The following is an 18,431-nucleotide window of genomic DNA, read 5'->3' as shown; positions in this document are numbered from 1 at the left end:
GCAGTTATACTGTAGTTTTATTCTAAGGTTTCCGTCAAAAGTATGAACCACTAGCATGGGAAGGAGGGATACAAACAGCTTTTATAACTTTGGGGATAAATTTATTGGTAATGACAAGGTAAACAATAAAAATATAATTTCTTATGTTATTGGAGCTTAAGGAAAAATAATCAATGTTTTTAGAAGGTACTATAGATGTGACTAATGTTTATTGGATGTAGTGATGAGTGACAATTAGTAATAATGTGCAACTTTGGGTAAAAGAAAGCAATTGAGAACTGGCATTTATGATTTGTTCCTCATGCCACTAAGCATTTCTTCTGAGCCATTGACTTGTCAGAAATTGACCTCCAGTCAACATGAGTTTGTGTAATTTGGAACAAAAGAATATTCAAATCCAAGACCCATCAATAATACATTGAAACTGATGTGTAAGTAGTTTGGGGAGATTATCTAGGGTTCATGCTTCCCTTGAGAAGAGACTGTTCCTATTCTCTTTTTCTGATGGCTTAACAGTGCCACACTTTCCAACCTCAGTAAGCAAGAGTAGTTTCACTTTTAACCAACCACAGGGTTCAATCATTTTTAAACCAATCCAAATCACTCCCTTTGTTTTTAAGAGGTTCTCCAAATTCAGAAGTTTTGGCTTTATTTCTAATATAGCCCCTCAAATTGCTTTGGGTTCCCAAACTTCAAGACTTGTGTGAATGCCCACTCACCCTGAATATTACCTATGATTAGGTGATTGTCCGATGGTGACCAAATATAGTAGTAAAGTGGGTTGTGAGATAAGTGATCCTAATTGAGCTTCAAAATAATACCCCACTGAGTTGAAGAAAGAAGTCATTTTCCTCTCTTGAAAGTTTTTCTGGCTGAATACAGAGTCAGAAAGACAGTATGGTGCAAAGAATAAAATTATCTCTGAACTTATAAACTTTTTCATTGTGGATATCTAGTATTTCGTGGTAATCAGCTTCTATAATGCCATCCTTGACTGTCATATTTGTTCCTAAATGAATAAGTAGACTATAATAAAAAATCTACTATAAATTTAGATAAATTTGACATTAGAATTTGAGTTCCTACTTCTCTTATGGGTGTTACAACTTACATAAGTATAATACAATATTGAAACCAGGAAGTTGACATTGATACCACCTGCGTGTATAGTTCTGTGTCATCTTATCACATGTGTAGATTCATGTAACCACCACTGCAATCAAGAAACAGAATTATTTCATCACAAATATCTCCTTTTATAGTTCCACTCACCCCTTGCTTACAGATTAGCACCATTAATCTGTTCACCATGTCTATAATTTTGTCATTTCAATAATGTTACAAAAATGAAATCTTTTTTTTTACATCTTTATTGGAGTATAATTGCTTTACAATGGTGTGTTAGTTTCTGCTTTATAACAAAGTGAATCAGTTATACATATACATATGTTCCCATATCTCCTCCCTCTTGCATCTCCCTCCCTCCCACCCTCCCTATCCCACCCATCCAGGTAGTCACAAAGCACCGAGCTGATCTCCCTGTGCTATGCGGCTGCTTCCCACTATCTATCTACATTACATTTGGTAGTGTATATATGTCCATGCCTCTCTCTCGCTTTGTCACAGCTTACCCTTGCCCCTCCCCATGTCCTCAAGTCCATTCTCTAGTGGGTCTGTATCTTTATTCCCGTCTTGCCCCTAGGTTCTTCATGACATTTTTTTTCTTAGATTCCATATATATGTGTTAGAATATGGTATTTGTCTTTCTCTTTCTGACTTATTTCACTCTGTAAGACAGACTCTAGGTCCATCCACCTCACTACAAATAACTCAATTTTGTTTCTTTTTATGGCTAAGTAATATTTCATTGTATACATGTGCCACATCTCTTTATCCATTCATCCGATGATGGACACTTAGGTTGTTTCCATGTCCTGGCTATTGTAAATAGAGCTGTAATGAACATTTTGGTACATGACTCTTTTTGAATTATGGTTTTCTCAGGGTATATGCCCAGTAGTGGGATTGCTGGGTCATATGGTAGTTCTATTTGTAGTTTTTTTAAGGAACCTCAATACTCTTCTCCATAGTGGCTGTACCAATTCACAATCCCACCAGCAGTGCAAGAGTGTTCCCTTTTCTCCACACCTTCTCCAGCATTTATTGTTTCTAGATTTTTTGATGATGGCCATTCTGACCAGTGTGAGATGATATCTCATTGTAGATTTGATTTGCATTTCTCTAATGATTAATGATGTTGAGCATTGTTTCATGTGTTTGTTGGCAATCTGTATATCTTCTTTGGAGAAATGTCTATTTAAGTCTTCTGCCCATTTTTGGATTGGGTTTTTTGTTTTTTTGTTATTGAGCTGCATGAGCTGCGTGTAAATTTTGGAGATTAATCCTTTGTCACTTGCTTCATTTGCAAATACTTTCTCCCATTCTGAGGGTTGTCTTTTGGTCTTGTTTATGGTTTCCTTTGCTGTGCAAAAGGTTTTAAGTTTCATTAGGTCCCATGTGTTTATTTTTGTTTTTATTTCCATTTCTCTAGGAGGTGGGTCAAAAAGGATCTTGCTGTGATTTATATCATAGAATGTTCTGCCTGTGTTTTCCTCTAAGACTTTGATAGTTTCTGGCCTTACATTTAGGTCTTTAATCCATTTTGAGCTTATTTTTGTGTATGGTGTTAGGGAGTGTTCGAATCTCATACTTTTACATGTACCTGTACAGATTTCCCAGCACCACTTATTGAAGAGGCTGTCCTTTCTCCACTGTACATTCCTGCCTCCTTTATCAAAGATAAGGTGACCATATGTGCGTGGGTTTATCTCTGGGCTTTCTATCCTGTTCCATTGATCTATATTTCTGTTTTTGTGCCAGTACCATACGTATTGATTATTGTAGCTTTGTAGTATAGTCTGAAGTCAGGGAGCCTGATTCCTCCAGCTTCGTTTTTCGTTCTCAAGATTGCTTTGGCTATTCGGGGTCTTTTGTGTTTCCATACAAATTGTGAAATTTTTTGTTCCAGTTCTGTGAAAAATGCCACTGGTAGTTTGATAGGGATTGCATTGAATCTGTAGATTGCTTTGGGTAGTAGAGTCATTTTCACAATGTTGATTCTTCCAATCCAAGAACATGGTATATCTCTCCATCTATTTGTATCATCTTTAATTTCTTTCATCAGTGTCTTATAATTTTCTGCATACAGGTCTTTTGTCTCCTTAGGTAGGTTTATTCCTAGATATTTTCTTCTTTTTGTTGCAGTGGTAAATGGGAGTGTTTTCTTGATTTCACTTTCAGATTTTTCATCATTAGTGTATAGGAATGCCAGAGATTTCTGTGCATTAATTTTGTATCCTGCTACTTTACCAAATTCATTGATTAGCTCTAGTAGTTTTCTGGTAGCATCTTGAGGATTTCTATGTATAATATGATGTCATCTGCAAACAGTGACAGCTTTACTTCTTCTTTTCCGATTTGGATTCCTTTTATTTCCTTTTCTTCTCTGGTTGCTGTGGCTAAAACTTCCAAAACTATGTTGAACAATAGTGGTGAGAGTGGGCAACCTTGTCTTGTTCCTGATCTTAGTGGAAATGCTTTCAGTTTTTCACCATTGAGGACAATGTTGGCTGTGGGTTTGTCATATATGGCCTTTATTATGTTGAGGAAAGTTCCCTGTATGCCTGCTTTCTGCTGGGTTTTTATCATAAATGGGTGTTGAATTTTGTTGAAAGCTTTCTCTGCATCTGTTGAGATGATCATATGGGTTTTCTCCTTCAATTTGTTAATATGGTGTATCACGTTGATTGATTTGCATATATTGAAGAATCCTTGCATTCCTGGAATAAACCCCACTTGATCATGGTGTATGATCCTTTTAATGTGCTGTTGGATTCTGTTTGCTAGTATTTTGTTGAGGATTTTTGCATCTATGTTCATCAGTGATATTGGCCTATAGTTTTCTTTCTTTGTGACATCCTTGTCTGGTTTGGTATCAGGGTGATGGTGGCCTCGTAGAATGAGTTTCGGAGTGTTCCTTCCTCTGCTATATTTTGGAAGAGTTTGAGAAGGATAGGTGTTAGCTCTTCTCTAAATGTTTGATAGATTTCGCCTGTGAAGCCATCTGGTCCCGGGCTTTTGTTTGTTAGAAGATTTTTAATCACAGTTTCCATTTCAGTGCTTGTGATTGGTCTGTTCATATTTTCTATTTCTTCCTGATTCAGTCTTGGCAGGTTGTGCATTTCTAAGAATTTGTCCATTTCTTCCAGGTTGTCCATTTTATTGGCATAGAGTTTCTTGTAGTAATCTCTCATGATCTTTTGTATTTCTGCAGTGTCAGTTGTTACTTCTCCTCTTTCATTTCTAATTCTATTGATTTGAGTCTTTTCCCTTTTTTTCTTGATGAGTCTGGCTAATGGTTTATCAATTTTGTTTTTCTTCTCAAAGAACCAGCTTTTAGTTTTATTGATCTTTGCTATCGTTTCCTTCATTTCTTTTTCATTTATTTCTGATCTGATCTTTATGATTTCTTGCCTTCTGCTAACTTTGGGGGCTTTTTGTTCTTTCTCTAATTGCTTTAGGTGCAAGGTTAGGTTGTTTATTCAAGATGTTTCCTGTTTCTTAAGGTAGGATTGTATTGCTATAAATTTCCCTCTTAGAACTGCTTTTGCTGCATCCCATAGGTTTTGGGTCGTCGTGTCTCCATTGTCATTTGTTTCTATGTATTTTTTAAATTCCTCTTTGATTTCTTCAGTGATCACTTCGTTATTAAGTAGTGTATTGTTTAGCCTCCATGTGTTTGTATTTTTTACATATCTTTTCCTGTAATTGATATGTAGTCTCATAGCACTGTGGTCAAAAAGATACTTGATACAATTTCAGTTTTCTTAAATTTACCAAGGCTTGATTTGTGACCCAAGATATGATCTATCCTGGAGAATGTTCCATGAGCACTTGAGAAAAATGTGTATTCTGTTGTTTTGGGATGGAATGTCCTATAAATATCAATTAAGTCCATCTTGTTTAATGTATCATTTAAAGCTTGTGTTTCCTTATTTATTTTCATTTTGGATGATCTGTCCATTGGTGAAAGTGGGGTGTTAAAGTCCCCTGCTATGAATGTGTTACTGTCAATTTCCCCTTTTATGGCTGTTAATATTTGCCTTATGTATTGAGGTGCTCCTACATTGGGTGCATAAATACTTACAATTGTTATATCTTCTTCTTGGATCGATCCCTTGATCATTATGTAGTGTCCTTCTTTGTCTCTTCTAATAGTCTTTATTTGAAAGTCTATTTTGTCTGATATGAGAATTGCTACTCCAGCTTTCTTTTGGTGTCCATTTGCATGGAATATCTTTTTCCATCCCCTTACTTTCAGTCTGTATGTGTCTCTAGGTCTGAAGTGGGTCTCTTGTAGACAACATATATATGGGTCTTGTGTTTGTATCCATTCAGCCAGTCTGTGTCTTTTGGTGGGAGCATTTAGTCCATTTACACTTAAGGTAATTATTGATATGTATGTTCCTATTACCATTTTCTTAATTGTTTTGGATTTGTTATTGTAGGTCTTTTCCTTCTGTTGTGTTTCTTGCCTAGAGAAGTTCCTTTAGCATTTGTTGTAAAGCTGGTTTGGTGGTGCTGAACTCTCTCAGCTTTTGCTTGTCTGTAAAGGTTTTAATTTCTCCATCAAATCTGAATGAGATCCTTGCTGGGTAGAGTAATCTTGGTTGTAGGTTTTTCTCCTTCATCACTTTAAATATGTCCTGCCAGTCCCTTCTGGCTTGTAGAGTTTCTCCTGAAAGATCGGCTGTTAATGTTATGGGGACTCCCTTGTGTGTTATTTGTTGGTTTTCCCTTGCTGCTTTTAATATGTTTTCTTTGTATTTAATTTTTGACAGTTTGAATAATATGTGTCTTGGCGTGTTTCTCCTTGGACTTATCCTGTATGGGACTCTCTGTGCTTCCGGGACTGGATTAACTATTTCCTTTCCCATATTAGTGAAGTTTTCAACTATAATCTCTTCAAATATTTTCTCAGTCCCTTTCTTTTTCTCTTCTTCTGGAACCCCTATAATTCGAATGTTGGTGCATTTAGTGTTGTCCCGGAGGTCTCTGAGACTGTCCCCAGTTCTTTTCATTCTTTTTTCTTTCTTCTGCTCTGCAGTAGTTACTCCCACTATTTCATCTTCCAGGTCACTTATCCGTTCTTCTGCCTCAGTTATTCTGCTATTGATCCCTTCTAGAGTATTTTTAATTTCATTTACTGTGTTGTTCATTGTTGCTTGTTTCATCTTTAGTTCTTCAAGGTCTTTGTTAAATGTTTCTTGCATTTTCTCTACTTCTATTTCCAAGATTTTGGATCATCTTTACTATCATTATTCTGAATTCTTTTTCAGGTAGACTGCCTATTTCCTCTTCATTTGTTAGGTCTGGTGGGTTTTTATCTTGCTCCTTCATCTGCTGTGTGTTTTTCTGTCTTCTCATTTTGCTTATCTTACTGTGTTTGGGGTCTCCTTTTCGCAGGCTGCAGGTTCGTAGTTCCATTGTTTTGGTGTCTGTCCCCAGTGGCTAAGGTTGGTTCAGTGGGTTTTGTAAGCTTCCTGGTGGAGGGGACTAGTGCTTGTGTTCTGGTGGATGAGGCTGGATCTTGTCTTTCTGGTGTGCAGGTCCATGTCTGGTGGTGTGTTTTGGGGTGTCTGTGGACTTATTATTATTTTAGGCAGCCTCTCTGCTAATGGGTGGGGTTGTGTTCCTGTCTTGCTAGTTGTTTGGCATAGGGTGTCCAGCACTGTAGCTTGCTGGTCGTTGAGTGAAGCTGGGTGTTGGTGTTGAGATGGAGATCTCTGGGAGATTTTCGCCATTTGATATTACGTGGCGCTGGGAGGTCTCTTGTGGACCAGTGTCCTGAAGTTGGCTCGCCAACCTCAAGGCACAGCACTGACTCCTGGATGCAGCACCAAGAGCCTTTCATCCACACGGCTCAGAATAAAAGGGAGAAAAAGTAGAAAGAAAGAAAGAGAATAAAATAAAATAAAGTAAGGTAAAATAAAATAAAGTTATTAAAATAAAAAAATTATTATTAAGAAAAGAAATTTTTTAAGTAAAAAAAAGCAAAACAAAACAAAAAAGGATAGAACCCCAGGACAAATGGTGAAAGCAAAGCTATACAGACAAAGTCTCACACAGAAGCATACACATACACACTCACAAAAAGAGGAAAAGGGGAAAAAATAATAAATCTTGCTCTCAAAGTTCACCTCCTCAATATGAGATTATTCGTTGTCTATTGAGGTATTGCACCGATGCAGGGTACATCAAGTTGATTGTGGAGCTTTAATCCGCTGCTTCTGAGGCTGCTGGGAGAGATTGCCCTTTCTCTTCTTCATTTGCACAGCTCCTGGGGCTCAGCTTTGGATTTGGACCCGCCTCTGCATGTAGGTCGCCGGAGGGTGTCTGTTCTTCGCTCAGACAGGACGGGGTTAAAGGAGCAGCTGATTCGAGGGCTCTGGCTCACTCAGGCTGGGGGGAGGGAGGGGTACGGAGGCAGGCCGAGCCTGCGGCGGCAGAGGCAGCGTAACATTGCACCAGCCTGAGGCGCGCCGTGCGTTCTCCCGGGTAAGTTGTCCCTGGATCCCGGGACCCTGGCAGTGGCGGGCTGCACAGGCTCCCCGGAAGGGAGGTGTGGAGAGTGACCTGTGCTCTCACACAGGCTTCTTGGTGGCGGCAGCAGCAGCCTTAGCGTCCCACGCCTGTCTCTGGGGTCCGCGCTGTTAGCCGCGGCTCGCGCCCGTCTCTGGAGCTCCTTTAAGCAGCGCTCTTAATCCCCTCTCCTCGCGCACCAGGAAACAAAGAGGGAAGAAAAAGTCTCTTGCCTCTTCGGCAGGTCCAGACTTTTCCCCGGTTTCCCTCCCAGCTAGCCGTGGCTCACTAACCCCTTCAAGGCTGTGTTCACGCCGCCAGCCCCAGTCCTTTCCCTGCGCTCTGACCGAAGCCCGAGCCTCAGCTCTCAGCCCCGCCCGCCCTAGCAGGTGAGCAGAGAAGCCTCTCGGGCTGGTGAGTGCCAGTCGGCACCGATTCTCTGTGCGGGAATCTCTCCGCTTTGCCCTCCGCACCCCTGTTGTTGTGCTCTCCTCCGTGGCTCCGAAGCTTCCCCCCTCCACCACCCGCAGTCTCCGCCCGTGAAGGGCCTTCCTAGTGTGTGGAAACCTTTCCTCCTTCACGGCTCCCTCCCACTGGTGCAGGTCCCATCCCTATTCTTTTGTCTCTGTTTATTCTTTTTTCTTTTGCCCTACCCAGGTACGTGGGGAGTTTCTTGTCTTTTGGGAGGTCTGAGGTCTTCTGCCAGCGTTTAGTAGGTGTTCTGTAGGAGTTGTTCCACGTGTAGATGTATTTCTGGTGTATCTGTGGGGAGGAAGGTGATCTCCTCGTCTTACTCTTCCGCCATCTTACCCCTCTCTTCCATAAATGAAATCTTGTAGTCTGTGACCTTTTGAGATTGACTTTTTTTTTCACATAGCACAATACCCCTGAGATCGAGTCAAGTTGCCGTGTGTAATGGTAGTCTGTTTATTTCTATTACTCAGTAGTATTCTATGCTATGGATGTTTCTTCAACCATTCACCTATCATAAGATATTTTGGTTATTTCCAGTTTTTGAATATTAGAAATAAAGTGTTTAGGAACAATTGTGTACAGGTTTTTGCATGGACTTGAGTTTTCATTTCTTTGGGATAAATGCCCAGGAATGCAATTGCTGAGTGGTATGATAAGTACATGTCTAGTTTTGTAAGAAACTGCCAGACTAGTTTCCATGATGGCTGTACGATTTTACCTTTTCAACAGCAGTATGTGAGAGATCCAGTTTCCCTGCATTCTTCCCAGCATTTGGTAGCATCACTGTTTTATTTTAGCTGATCTAATAGGTGTGTAGTGATAGCTCTTTGTGATCTTAATTTGCATTTCCCTAATGGCTGCTGATGTTGAACATCTTTTCATGTACCTATTTGTCATCTCTATATTCTTTTCAGAGAAATATTGCTTCATGTCTTTTGCCCTTCTAATTGCATTGTTTTCTCATTGTTGCGTTTTGAGTGTTCTTTATATATTCTGGACATGAGTCCTTTGTCAAATATATGGTTTGCAAATATTTTCTCCCAGTCTGTACTTGTCTTTTCATTCTCTTAATATTTTTACAGAGGAAATGCTTTAATTTTGATGATGTCCAGTTTATCTGGTTTTTCTTTTATGGATCATGCTTTTGGTATCATTTCTAAGAATTCTTCGCCATTGCTAGGTCCTAAAAATTTTCTTCTATGTTTTCTTCTAAAGTTTTATAGTTTTACATTTTACATTTAACTTTGTGTCCATTTTGAGTTAATTTTTGTATAAGGAATGAAGTTTAAATTCAATGTGGGTTTTGTCCTGTTGTGTTTTGTTTTCATTTTTGCCTACGGATGTCTAATTGCTTCAGCACTGTTTGTTGAAAAGACTGTTTTATTTTATTGAATTGCTTTTGTACAATTACGAGAAATCAGTTCGCCATACTTGTTGGGTATTTCTGGGTTCTTTATTCTGTTCTATTGATCTAAGTGTCTATCACTCCACAGAAACCACACCATCTTGATTATTACAGGTGTATTACCAGTCTTGCAATCAGGAAGTGTGATTCCTCCCACGTTATTGTTCTCTTCACAATTGTTTAGCTGTTCTATCCTTTGCCTTTTTATATAAATTTAAAAATAATCTTGTCTATATTTACTAGAATCTTGTTGGTTTTTTTCTAGGAATTACATTAAAACTACATATCAGCTTGGGGAGAACTGACTTTACTATGTTGCGTCTTTCATCCGTGAATACCATTTGTTTCTCCAGATTTCAGATCTTCCTTGATTTCTTTCATCATCGTATAGTTTTCGGCATATAAGTCCTGTACATGTTTTGTTAGGTTTACATCTATGTATTTTATGCATATCTATAAACCAACCATTATAATCTAAGTATTTCATTTTTTATTGATTGTAACTGACATCGTATTTTTAATTTTGGCATCTGTGTTCATTGCCAGCATATAGAAATACAATGGATTTTTGTATACTAATGTTGTATCCTGTGACCTTACCAAACTTTCTTTTTAGTTCTAGGAGATTTTTGTAGATTCCTCGGGATTTTCTACGAAGACCATCATGTTATCTACAAATAAGAACAGTTTTATTTCTTCCTTTCCAATCTGTATGCCATTTATTTCCTTTTCTAGGCTTCTTTCATTGTCTAGAATTCCCAGCATCCTGTTGAATTACAGTGGTGGGAGCAGGCATCCTTACCTTTTTCTTAATCTTAAGGGAAAGCATTCAGTCTTTCTCCATTATGTTACCAGTAGGTTTTTTATAGATGCTTTTTATCAAGGTTAGGAAGTTAGTTCTGCTCTATTACTAGTTTTTTGAAGATTTCTGTCATGAGGGTGTTGAATTTTGTCAGATGCATTTTCTGCATCAGTTGATATAATCATGTGATTTTTCTTCTTTAGCCTATTAATATGATGTATTACATTGATAGATTTTTCAATATTGAACCAGCCTTGCATTCCTGCAATAGACATCACTTGGTCATGGTGTGTAATTCTTTTTATATATTTCCAAATTCTATTTGCTAATATTCTATTAGGGAATTTTGTTTCTATATTCATGAGAAATGTTGACCTGTAGTTTTCTTTTTTATTATTGGACTGATTTTTCATCTGATTTTTTTATCTTTTCTGTATTTTTTTGAATACATTTGTGTATCATTTATGCTAGCAGTGGTCTACTTCAAGTATGAAAAAGGTGAATAACTTTGCAATAAAATACTAAACACAGCTGAAAGTATTGCTTTTTATAGATAAGACTTCACTTTTAAATTAACATTTAAATTTGTAAGTATGCAATAGAAATATTATTTTCCCATCAAAAGTTATCAAGATTCTATCAAGGGTAGTTGAATTATCTTCAGCTAACTAAGACCATCTTAGGACATATATTATTTCAATAGGTTGAAGAGGACTTTGTACCAAGTAGCTTAATAAAATCTTAGGAAATATTTAAACATATCTTCAGTAAAAGGGGTTATTTAAGGTCTGTTTCTTAGTTATAACACAGTCAAGTTATATTTCAAAATTTGATTAGATACATGCCTTCTGGTCCTTTATCTCAGGATTTGCCAGTTCTGAATACATCACATAAAATCAAAGTCACTATCATTAAACTGAGATCTTCTTTTGCCATTAATAAAGAATTGTAGTGTGGATTCATGGTTAAGCTTCATAGTTTGTCGAATGTTTATGGTATATTTGTAATGAGTAAGATTGTACATGGTGCACCCACACATAAATGTATACATTTATAGTATATGTGTGTGTAACTTCTCAAAAAGTAACTTTTTGCCTCAAAAAATTTCATGAGTGAAACCCAAGTGGATGCCTAAAACTATTCCTAGTGAATTTTAAAAGCTAGTTAATAAGTGATAATTTAAATTAAGATGTAAATCATGACTGTATCTTACTGACATGAACAAAGCTATCTGAAATGATAATTTTGAGCATCCATGACATTACCTTGACAATCTAGAATGAATATAACATCGTTTATCCTATCTATCTTCTTAGAACTACATGAAATAATAGGTATTTTACAACGTATTTTGAGGAATGTTTCTATATGCAGTTCTTAGGAAAGGCATAGTTTCTCTTGTTCCAACTTGTTCTAATTTTACAGGATTCAAGCGAAAACTCGAGAATTTAGGGAGCGACAGGCTCGGGAGCGTGACTATGCTGAAATCCAAGATTTTCATCGGACATTTGGCTGTGATGATGAGTTGATGTATGGGGGAATTTCTTCCTATGAAGGTTCCATGGCTCTCAACACCAGACCCCAGAGTCCGAGAGAAGGGCATATGATGGATGCTTTGTATGCCCAAGTGAAGAAGCCGCGGAATTCCAAACCTTTACCTGCAGACAGGTAGGCTCCTGGAGCAGTCAAGGTATTGCTTCCAAATCAACTTTTATATAGTTTGTGACAAGGGAGTAGATTGTTCATCAATTCTCAGACTAGAACTGCCTTTTATTAATGGCCTTTTAAAAACCCTTGTGTCTAAGAGTATTGAGTTTACACAAATCGAAGCCTAATGGAAGAACAGTAGAGATTTTGATAGCTTGTCTCATGATCCCAAAATATGTCATCTTGTTTTAAAATGGTTTCAGATGGGAGAACTAACCTGTAGTTTATAACTGAAATAAGAAGCAAACTTGAAACTATGGTTCTTCTATTTAAGGCATATTTCCTTTTATTGCTAGGAGAGCCTCTAGTCGTGGTAGTTAAATAGATGGGCAATGACATGATTTGTTCCAATTATGATTGATTTGGGCCACTTTATTTTTTTGGTGACATGATTTCATATCATGAAAGAGTTAGTGAATGAGATGTATAGTATAGCCAGTCTTCAAACTGCTTGTTAATAGCCATAGACCACAGGTCTGATTGTGTATATTAGTGTAGCACAGAGGAGTGCAATGCTGACCCTATGTTAATGGTTATATATTTATTTCAAATTTTATCTGAAACAATTTAGAAACAGATCTTCAGCTCCTTCATTTATGTATTCAAGCACCATATAAAGTTTAGTTCATGAAGAAAATAATATTCATTTCTTTTTATTTGAAACACATGCATGCTGTCATCATAAACAATACACTCATTCCATCCCATCTTGGAGTGATGTCTTATAATCATTGCTGTATAGTGAAGCTAGGCTTTAAAAATAGTAGGTCTCACTTCAAACTAGTGGTTCTTTAGCACACATCAGATACCTGGAGGGCTTCTTAAAACACAGTTGGATTAACCCTTCCCCAGAATTTTGATTCCATAGGACTGGAGTGGAGCCTGAGAATTTGCATTTCTAACAAATTCCCAGGTCTTATGCTGGTGCTGTACTTTATGAACCCCTACAAGACTAGAGATGTATTGGAATTCCTTTGTCTCTAGCACCCATGTGTTATTTGGCTGCTTTATTTTGCAAGCTGTCTATGTTTTAGCTATTTACTTGCAGCTATTTTTAATAAAGGTTTGCAAAGGCAACAGGTAACTCTCAGGCAAACCCAGATAGGAGTGTTATAAAGAGTAGCAAAAGGAGAAGCAGATCTTAGGGAAAGCTAGTCAGATTGTTATTCTGTTCTTTCTTTTTGGTTTGGTTTTGTGTGGTTTTAGGGTTTTAAAAAATTGTTTTATGATGATCTATTTGGTGTTGATTGTAATGAGTGAGGCTTGTAAGTTAACATAGGAGGCTTATGGTTTACTTAAACCCCTTTGGTGTTCACTGTGTTTATTATCTAATATGGATGTATCAGGATTCAAAGAGTAAGGTTATTATCAGCGAGTGACATTTTCTTAAAAAACTTCTACTAGGTTTTTGCTGTACTTGTGAAAGCTGTTTGTCAAAGGTCAAATCGCACTTGAAGGCCGTGGATGCCCCATGGAAAGTGTTTTCTTGGGAGAAGGCACAGCAGCAACACTGGCACTGCCAGTTAGTAACTCCTGGAGGAACTAAAAGAAAATTAGTTAACGTGTTATTTATCATTGATAAAAATATTGATCATTTTCATCACCTTCCACATCTAGTTTGAAAATCTAAAAGATATTGACTTACAGTGATTATTCACATGACTCAGAAATCCCCCCTGACAGAGATGGGAGTCAGAAGGGGTCTCTCCAGCTTCTGGGGTCCAGAAATGGTTGCTTTAACCCACCGTTTAAACCCCAGTGCCCTACAAGAGTCTAAACCTCCTTAAGATCTCTGCAGATTTTCAAAAGGCCTTCTGTGTCCAGGGTCCTGACTACTAGGGTCCCCAGCATCCCAGCCTGCAGGCTCAGTTCTGCCCCAAGCTGACCTCAGACTGAAACTCAGCCTCCTAATTCATTTCCATCAAAATCCCACTCAGCAACACATTCCAGAGGAGGCTTTGGTCCTGGGGAGAAGAGCTCAGAATCACATCATACACATCGGTATGTTCAAAGCCCCTCTCAGCCTCACTCAGGCACATCCCAGACAACTGTGTGTCAGAGATTTTACAGTTCCATGTATTAGTGTCCCAGAAGGGTGATTGGACTACAGACTTTCTAAGACGTGTCCAACTCAAGAGAGATATAATTTATTTTTTTAAAAATGGATCACAAATTTATGTTTTGTGTTTTTGTAATTATTATTTTTTCAGAGAATAAGCTGTCCATTGAACAATGATTTCACTAATCCAAAAAGTTGGGAATTATGGCACCTGTAAAGTATTTCTTCATCAACCTATAATTGAATTTGCATTTGGTTTGGAAATAATAGCATCACCTCCATTGCCATTTTCTGTCAGAGTAAAAGCTGTAAAAAAGTGTTTCTCAGACTTGAGTAGCCTAGTGACTCTTTACAAGATGATCTCTTGATACTGCCGCATAGAGTTAAATTGTTTTGATTATAATGTTACTGAAATATGTATAAAAATAAAATAGGGCCAAACTCCTTCTGTTTACGGCCATTATGTAACTATAAAACCAAACATCTTCACAAATTAAATACAAACAAAACAGTAAAACCACTACATTCAAATGAACAACATTAATTTAATGTGGCCAATAATGTTTTCTTAAAATCTAAAGTCTCACACAAATCGTGAATATGGTGGTGGATGCTCCATGCCTGGTTCATTTCAGTTTGTTTGCTCCATAAGCCAAGGACTCACTCAGTTCAGCCATCACTCTTCTCAGTTAGATTCTGCAGTTCTTTTGCATGTCTGTATCCCGTGACCTTTGACCCATGTGCTACATCCACGCATCCTAATGCATGAAGTCCAACCTGCTTCTCTTACTATTAACTCGAGACAGTAAAAGTAGCATTTCTTGGTGCCTCTGTGTCTGTAAACTTAAATTCAGACAGTGAAATATCACATAAGATGATCTAGAATATGCTTCTGTTAACTTTCTAAAAAGTTAAATGATGGAAACATAAAACTTGAAACTCCTCAGAGAGAGTTTTTACCCAATAAAGAAACTCCCATCAACTAACTAAATTTCACCCGAGTTTGCCGTTGGTGTCAGATGAACTTTACTGTTCAAATTTTTGGATTTCATGGGAGCATCGCCAGTCTGTTGACAGTCTGAAGCGTAGCCTGAGTCTGTTCTGGGATTTTTATTGTTCAGTAAGAAAGCCATATTCTGAATTTCATTGCTTATAATTTTGATTGATCTAATGGAAATGTGGATCTGGTAGTCCCACGTGGAAATAACCAGGGATAATTTATTAAGTGCTGTGAATTTGATGTCAAAATGGGACACTTTCTCAATTTCCATATATTATTTATAAAATGCTTTTTTACAATAGCTTCATCCTCTGTCTGGCAATATTGTCCATGCCTGTTTAATTGGATTGACACACGAAATATTACCTGACTGTACCCTTTGGCCATTGTTACTCCTATTTATAAATGCCCTTGGTAACATTCTGAGTTTTCATATTGGGTGGATGCCAGAGAAGTCGCCCCTACCCTTCTGTTTTCTATGAATAACAAAGCTCAAACTCACAAAAGTGTTGGTGAACTTACTTTTATCCTGCTTATAACCAGAGACCTCAAAGATGTAGCTATTGTAAATGATTCCTAGTCCTATATCTCTTTGGCGGAGTGTATTTCCTATGTGATTGCTGTGTCTTCTGATGCAGCGCCTCTGTGTTCCCACGTTTTTCCCACCGTGGGAGACACTGCTAGCCGCCTACCCAGAACCTCTTCTCCCCCTCTTCCTTACCTAATAGGATCCCCATTTTTTTCAGGCTGGCAATGTGCCCGGCTTAAAATTTTCAATTTCCCAGGCTCCCTTACAGCAAGAGGTGACCACATGACGTTATTCTGACGAATGAGCTAAGTGGGACTCATTTATAGGATCCACAGTCTCAGAGGATGGGACTTTCTGCCAAGCTAGGCTTTTCCTGATGAAAATAGAGCCGACACAGCTTTTTCCCTTTGCCATTTTCCCTTCTCCCTGCCTGGATTTGGATGGTGCCCTTAGATGGGGCTCATGTAATAAGCCTGAGGATGAAGGCCACATGGAGGAAGAGGGAAGCAGCCTGGTCCCTTGAGCAGTGGCTTCAGTCCTGGGATGCCCGCCCTCTGCTCCTGTTACCTGGGAACTGAGCCCCTTCCTTACCTAAGTCTCCCTCTATCAGGGTTCTGTTTCATGCCCAACACCATTCTGAGTTAAGGGAATCATGCACACAAGAGTCCAAGGGAATCATCATCTTCATATCAAGGTTGTCCACACATTGGAGAACTACCCCCTAGTCAAATCATTGCCACAGTGTTTTGTGAAATTAAGTAAGAATTGTGAGATTCTTCAGTGTCATTCAGTAATCTCTTCTACCTTTCGTTTTGCTAGCCTCTACTTAAAGAAATGTTATCAATCAAATGTCTGCTAGATTTATCCTTCTTTTTTTATTGATGTATTTGAAGTATAATTGACATACAATATTGTATTAGTTTGGGGTGTATGACACACTAATTCAACATTTGTACACATTGTGAAATGATCAGTACAATATATAGTTACCACATGTCACCATGAAAAGTTAAAAAAAATTGTTTCCCTTGTGATGAGAACTTTCAAGATTTGCTCCCTTAGCAGCTTTCAAATTTGCAGTGCAGTGTTACTGACAGCATTTATCATTCTTAACTCTGATATACCACTCTCTCCTACCTCTGTCAATAATCCTGTTATAAAATCAGAAACTCTTTTTTTTTTTAAATTTCATGTATTTATTTATTTGGTTGCGCCGGGTCTTAGTTGCAGCACGCAGACTTCTTCGTTGCGGCATGCGAACTCTTAGTTGAGGCATGCATGTGGGATCTAGTTCCCTGACCAGGGATCGAACCCAGGCCCCCTGCATTGGGAGTGCAGAGTCTTACCCACTGCGCCACCAGGGAAGTCCCCTGTTATAAAATCAGAGGCAGCTAAGTGTGATGTCCAAGATACACACTGCCTGACTCTGGTTCTGGGCTCATCCACCATTAGTGTGAACTCTGTGCTTCACTTTCCTCATCTGTAAAATGGAGATAATAGTGGTACTTACCTCATTAGGCTTGGGGTGGACTAAGTCTGTTAATATCTTCCAAGCACTTAGCACAGTGCCTGGTCCACAGTAAGCACTATTTAGGTGTTTGCTGTTGGTATTATAAGTTGGGAAATGGGCACTTACTCTCAGGAAAGGACAGCATCCCCACCCAGATACAGAAACAAGCAAGGAATGAAAATGGAATGAATAAAGATGGTTTTATTCCTTATACTTAACATACATATAAAAGTGTGGGGATGCAGTTCTCTGATGCCCACAGTTCAGTCATCAAGTAGGTTGGTCACTAAGTATTCTCCATAAATCACATCATATCATGAACCATTTCTCTTTAAATTAGGACTTATTGAGTTCAGTGTGAGTCATACCAGATTGCTTCTATAGTATAAATACTTGGAAGAAAAAGTAGATGGTGGGTACTGAAAAAATGCCTTATTTGAGAATGAGTTAGGGGGATAGTGGTGTCAGGACATGAGTCATCAATTTCAGTCTGTTTTTTGTGAATTTGAAGGTTTCGTTTTGTACTTTCATGGAAGTCTTTGAAGATCTTCCTGTTTTACCTTCATGAAAGTTTTGCTGATTCCAAGCTTCAGTGCTCCATGGAGATATGGAGGCTTGGACTTCTCAAACCTTGGCGAAAATGTTGACATTACTCTTTACATCAGATTGTCTTCTGGTGGGCTGGGCAGGTAGGGATCGTGCTCTTAAGAGTTATGAAAGCCTGCATTCTAGAACAGTGATCTTTCAAATTTTGGCATGTATGTCAAGAACGTGGAGTGCTTCTCGCCAGTGTTGACCTCCACCCATTGGTATCCTGATGCAGTAGATCTGGCTGGGGTCTGAGAACTCACATTTTCAACAAGTGCCTCAGTTGACTAATGCAGTTGGTCCATCCACCCTTTGAACAGTACTATTCTTGGGCTAATCAAAAACAAACTGGAACTCCATTATCAGTTAGTTTAGTAAGGTCTGTTTACAGTGAAGAGGTGAAATAATTTATAATTTCCATATTGGGTACAGCTTTAACTGAGCATTCATAAATGCCCATTTTTTCACCTATGACCGAATCATCATTTTATTCAAAAGGTCAGACTGCAGGTGTGTTATTCATAAACTTTATCCAGTGTTTCTTGACACTTACCAAAAAGTTTCTTTTCATGTAAATTATACAATTTCAATTCAAAATTTCGTGTGCTTTGAATTCTAGCAAAGAATTGATGGAATGTCTGTCAATAATGTTTTTTATTTATTTGAGGACATGGTGCAATTCATTTTTTTATGGTCAGATCCCAGAATCTGTAGTT

At 38.2% G+C, this 18,431-nt stretch overlaps 1 protein-coding gene across 13 annotated transcripts in view; it reads left to right on the top strand.

Moving 5' to 3' along the window:
- The window catches only part of PARD3 (par-3 family cell polarity regulator), a 629,043-nt gene that overhangs the window by 459,668 nt on the left and 150,944 nt on the right, over positions 1 to 18,431 (top strand). For all 13 annotated transcript variants that reach the window (XM_081228686.1, XM_081228701.1, XM_081228699.1 and 10 more), the window contains one exon: positions 11,748 to 11,990. In XM_081228686.1, the coding sequence (XP_081084812.1) occupies positions 11,748 to 11,990 (243 nt within the window). The remainder of the gene's footprint in view (positions 1 to 11,747; positions 11,991 to 18,431) is intronic.

Source organism: Mesoplodon bidens, assembly GCF_964165515.1.
Source record: "Mesoplodon bidens genome assembly, chromosome: 3".
NCBI lineage: Eukaryota > Metazoa > Chordata > Mammalia > Artiodactyla > Ziphiidae > Mesoplodon > Mesoplodon bidens.
The sequence above is the reverse complement of the archived record's forward strand: the minus strand, read 5'-3'. Positions and strand labels throughout refer to the sequence as shown.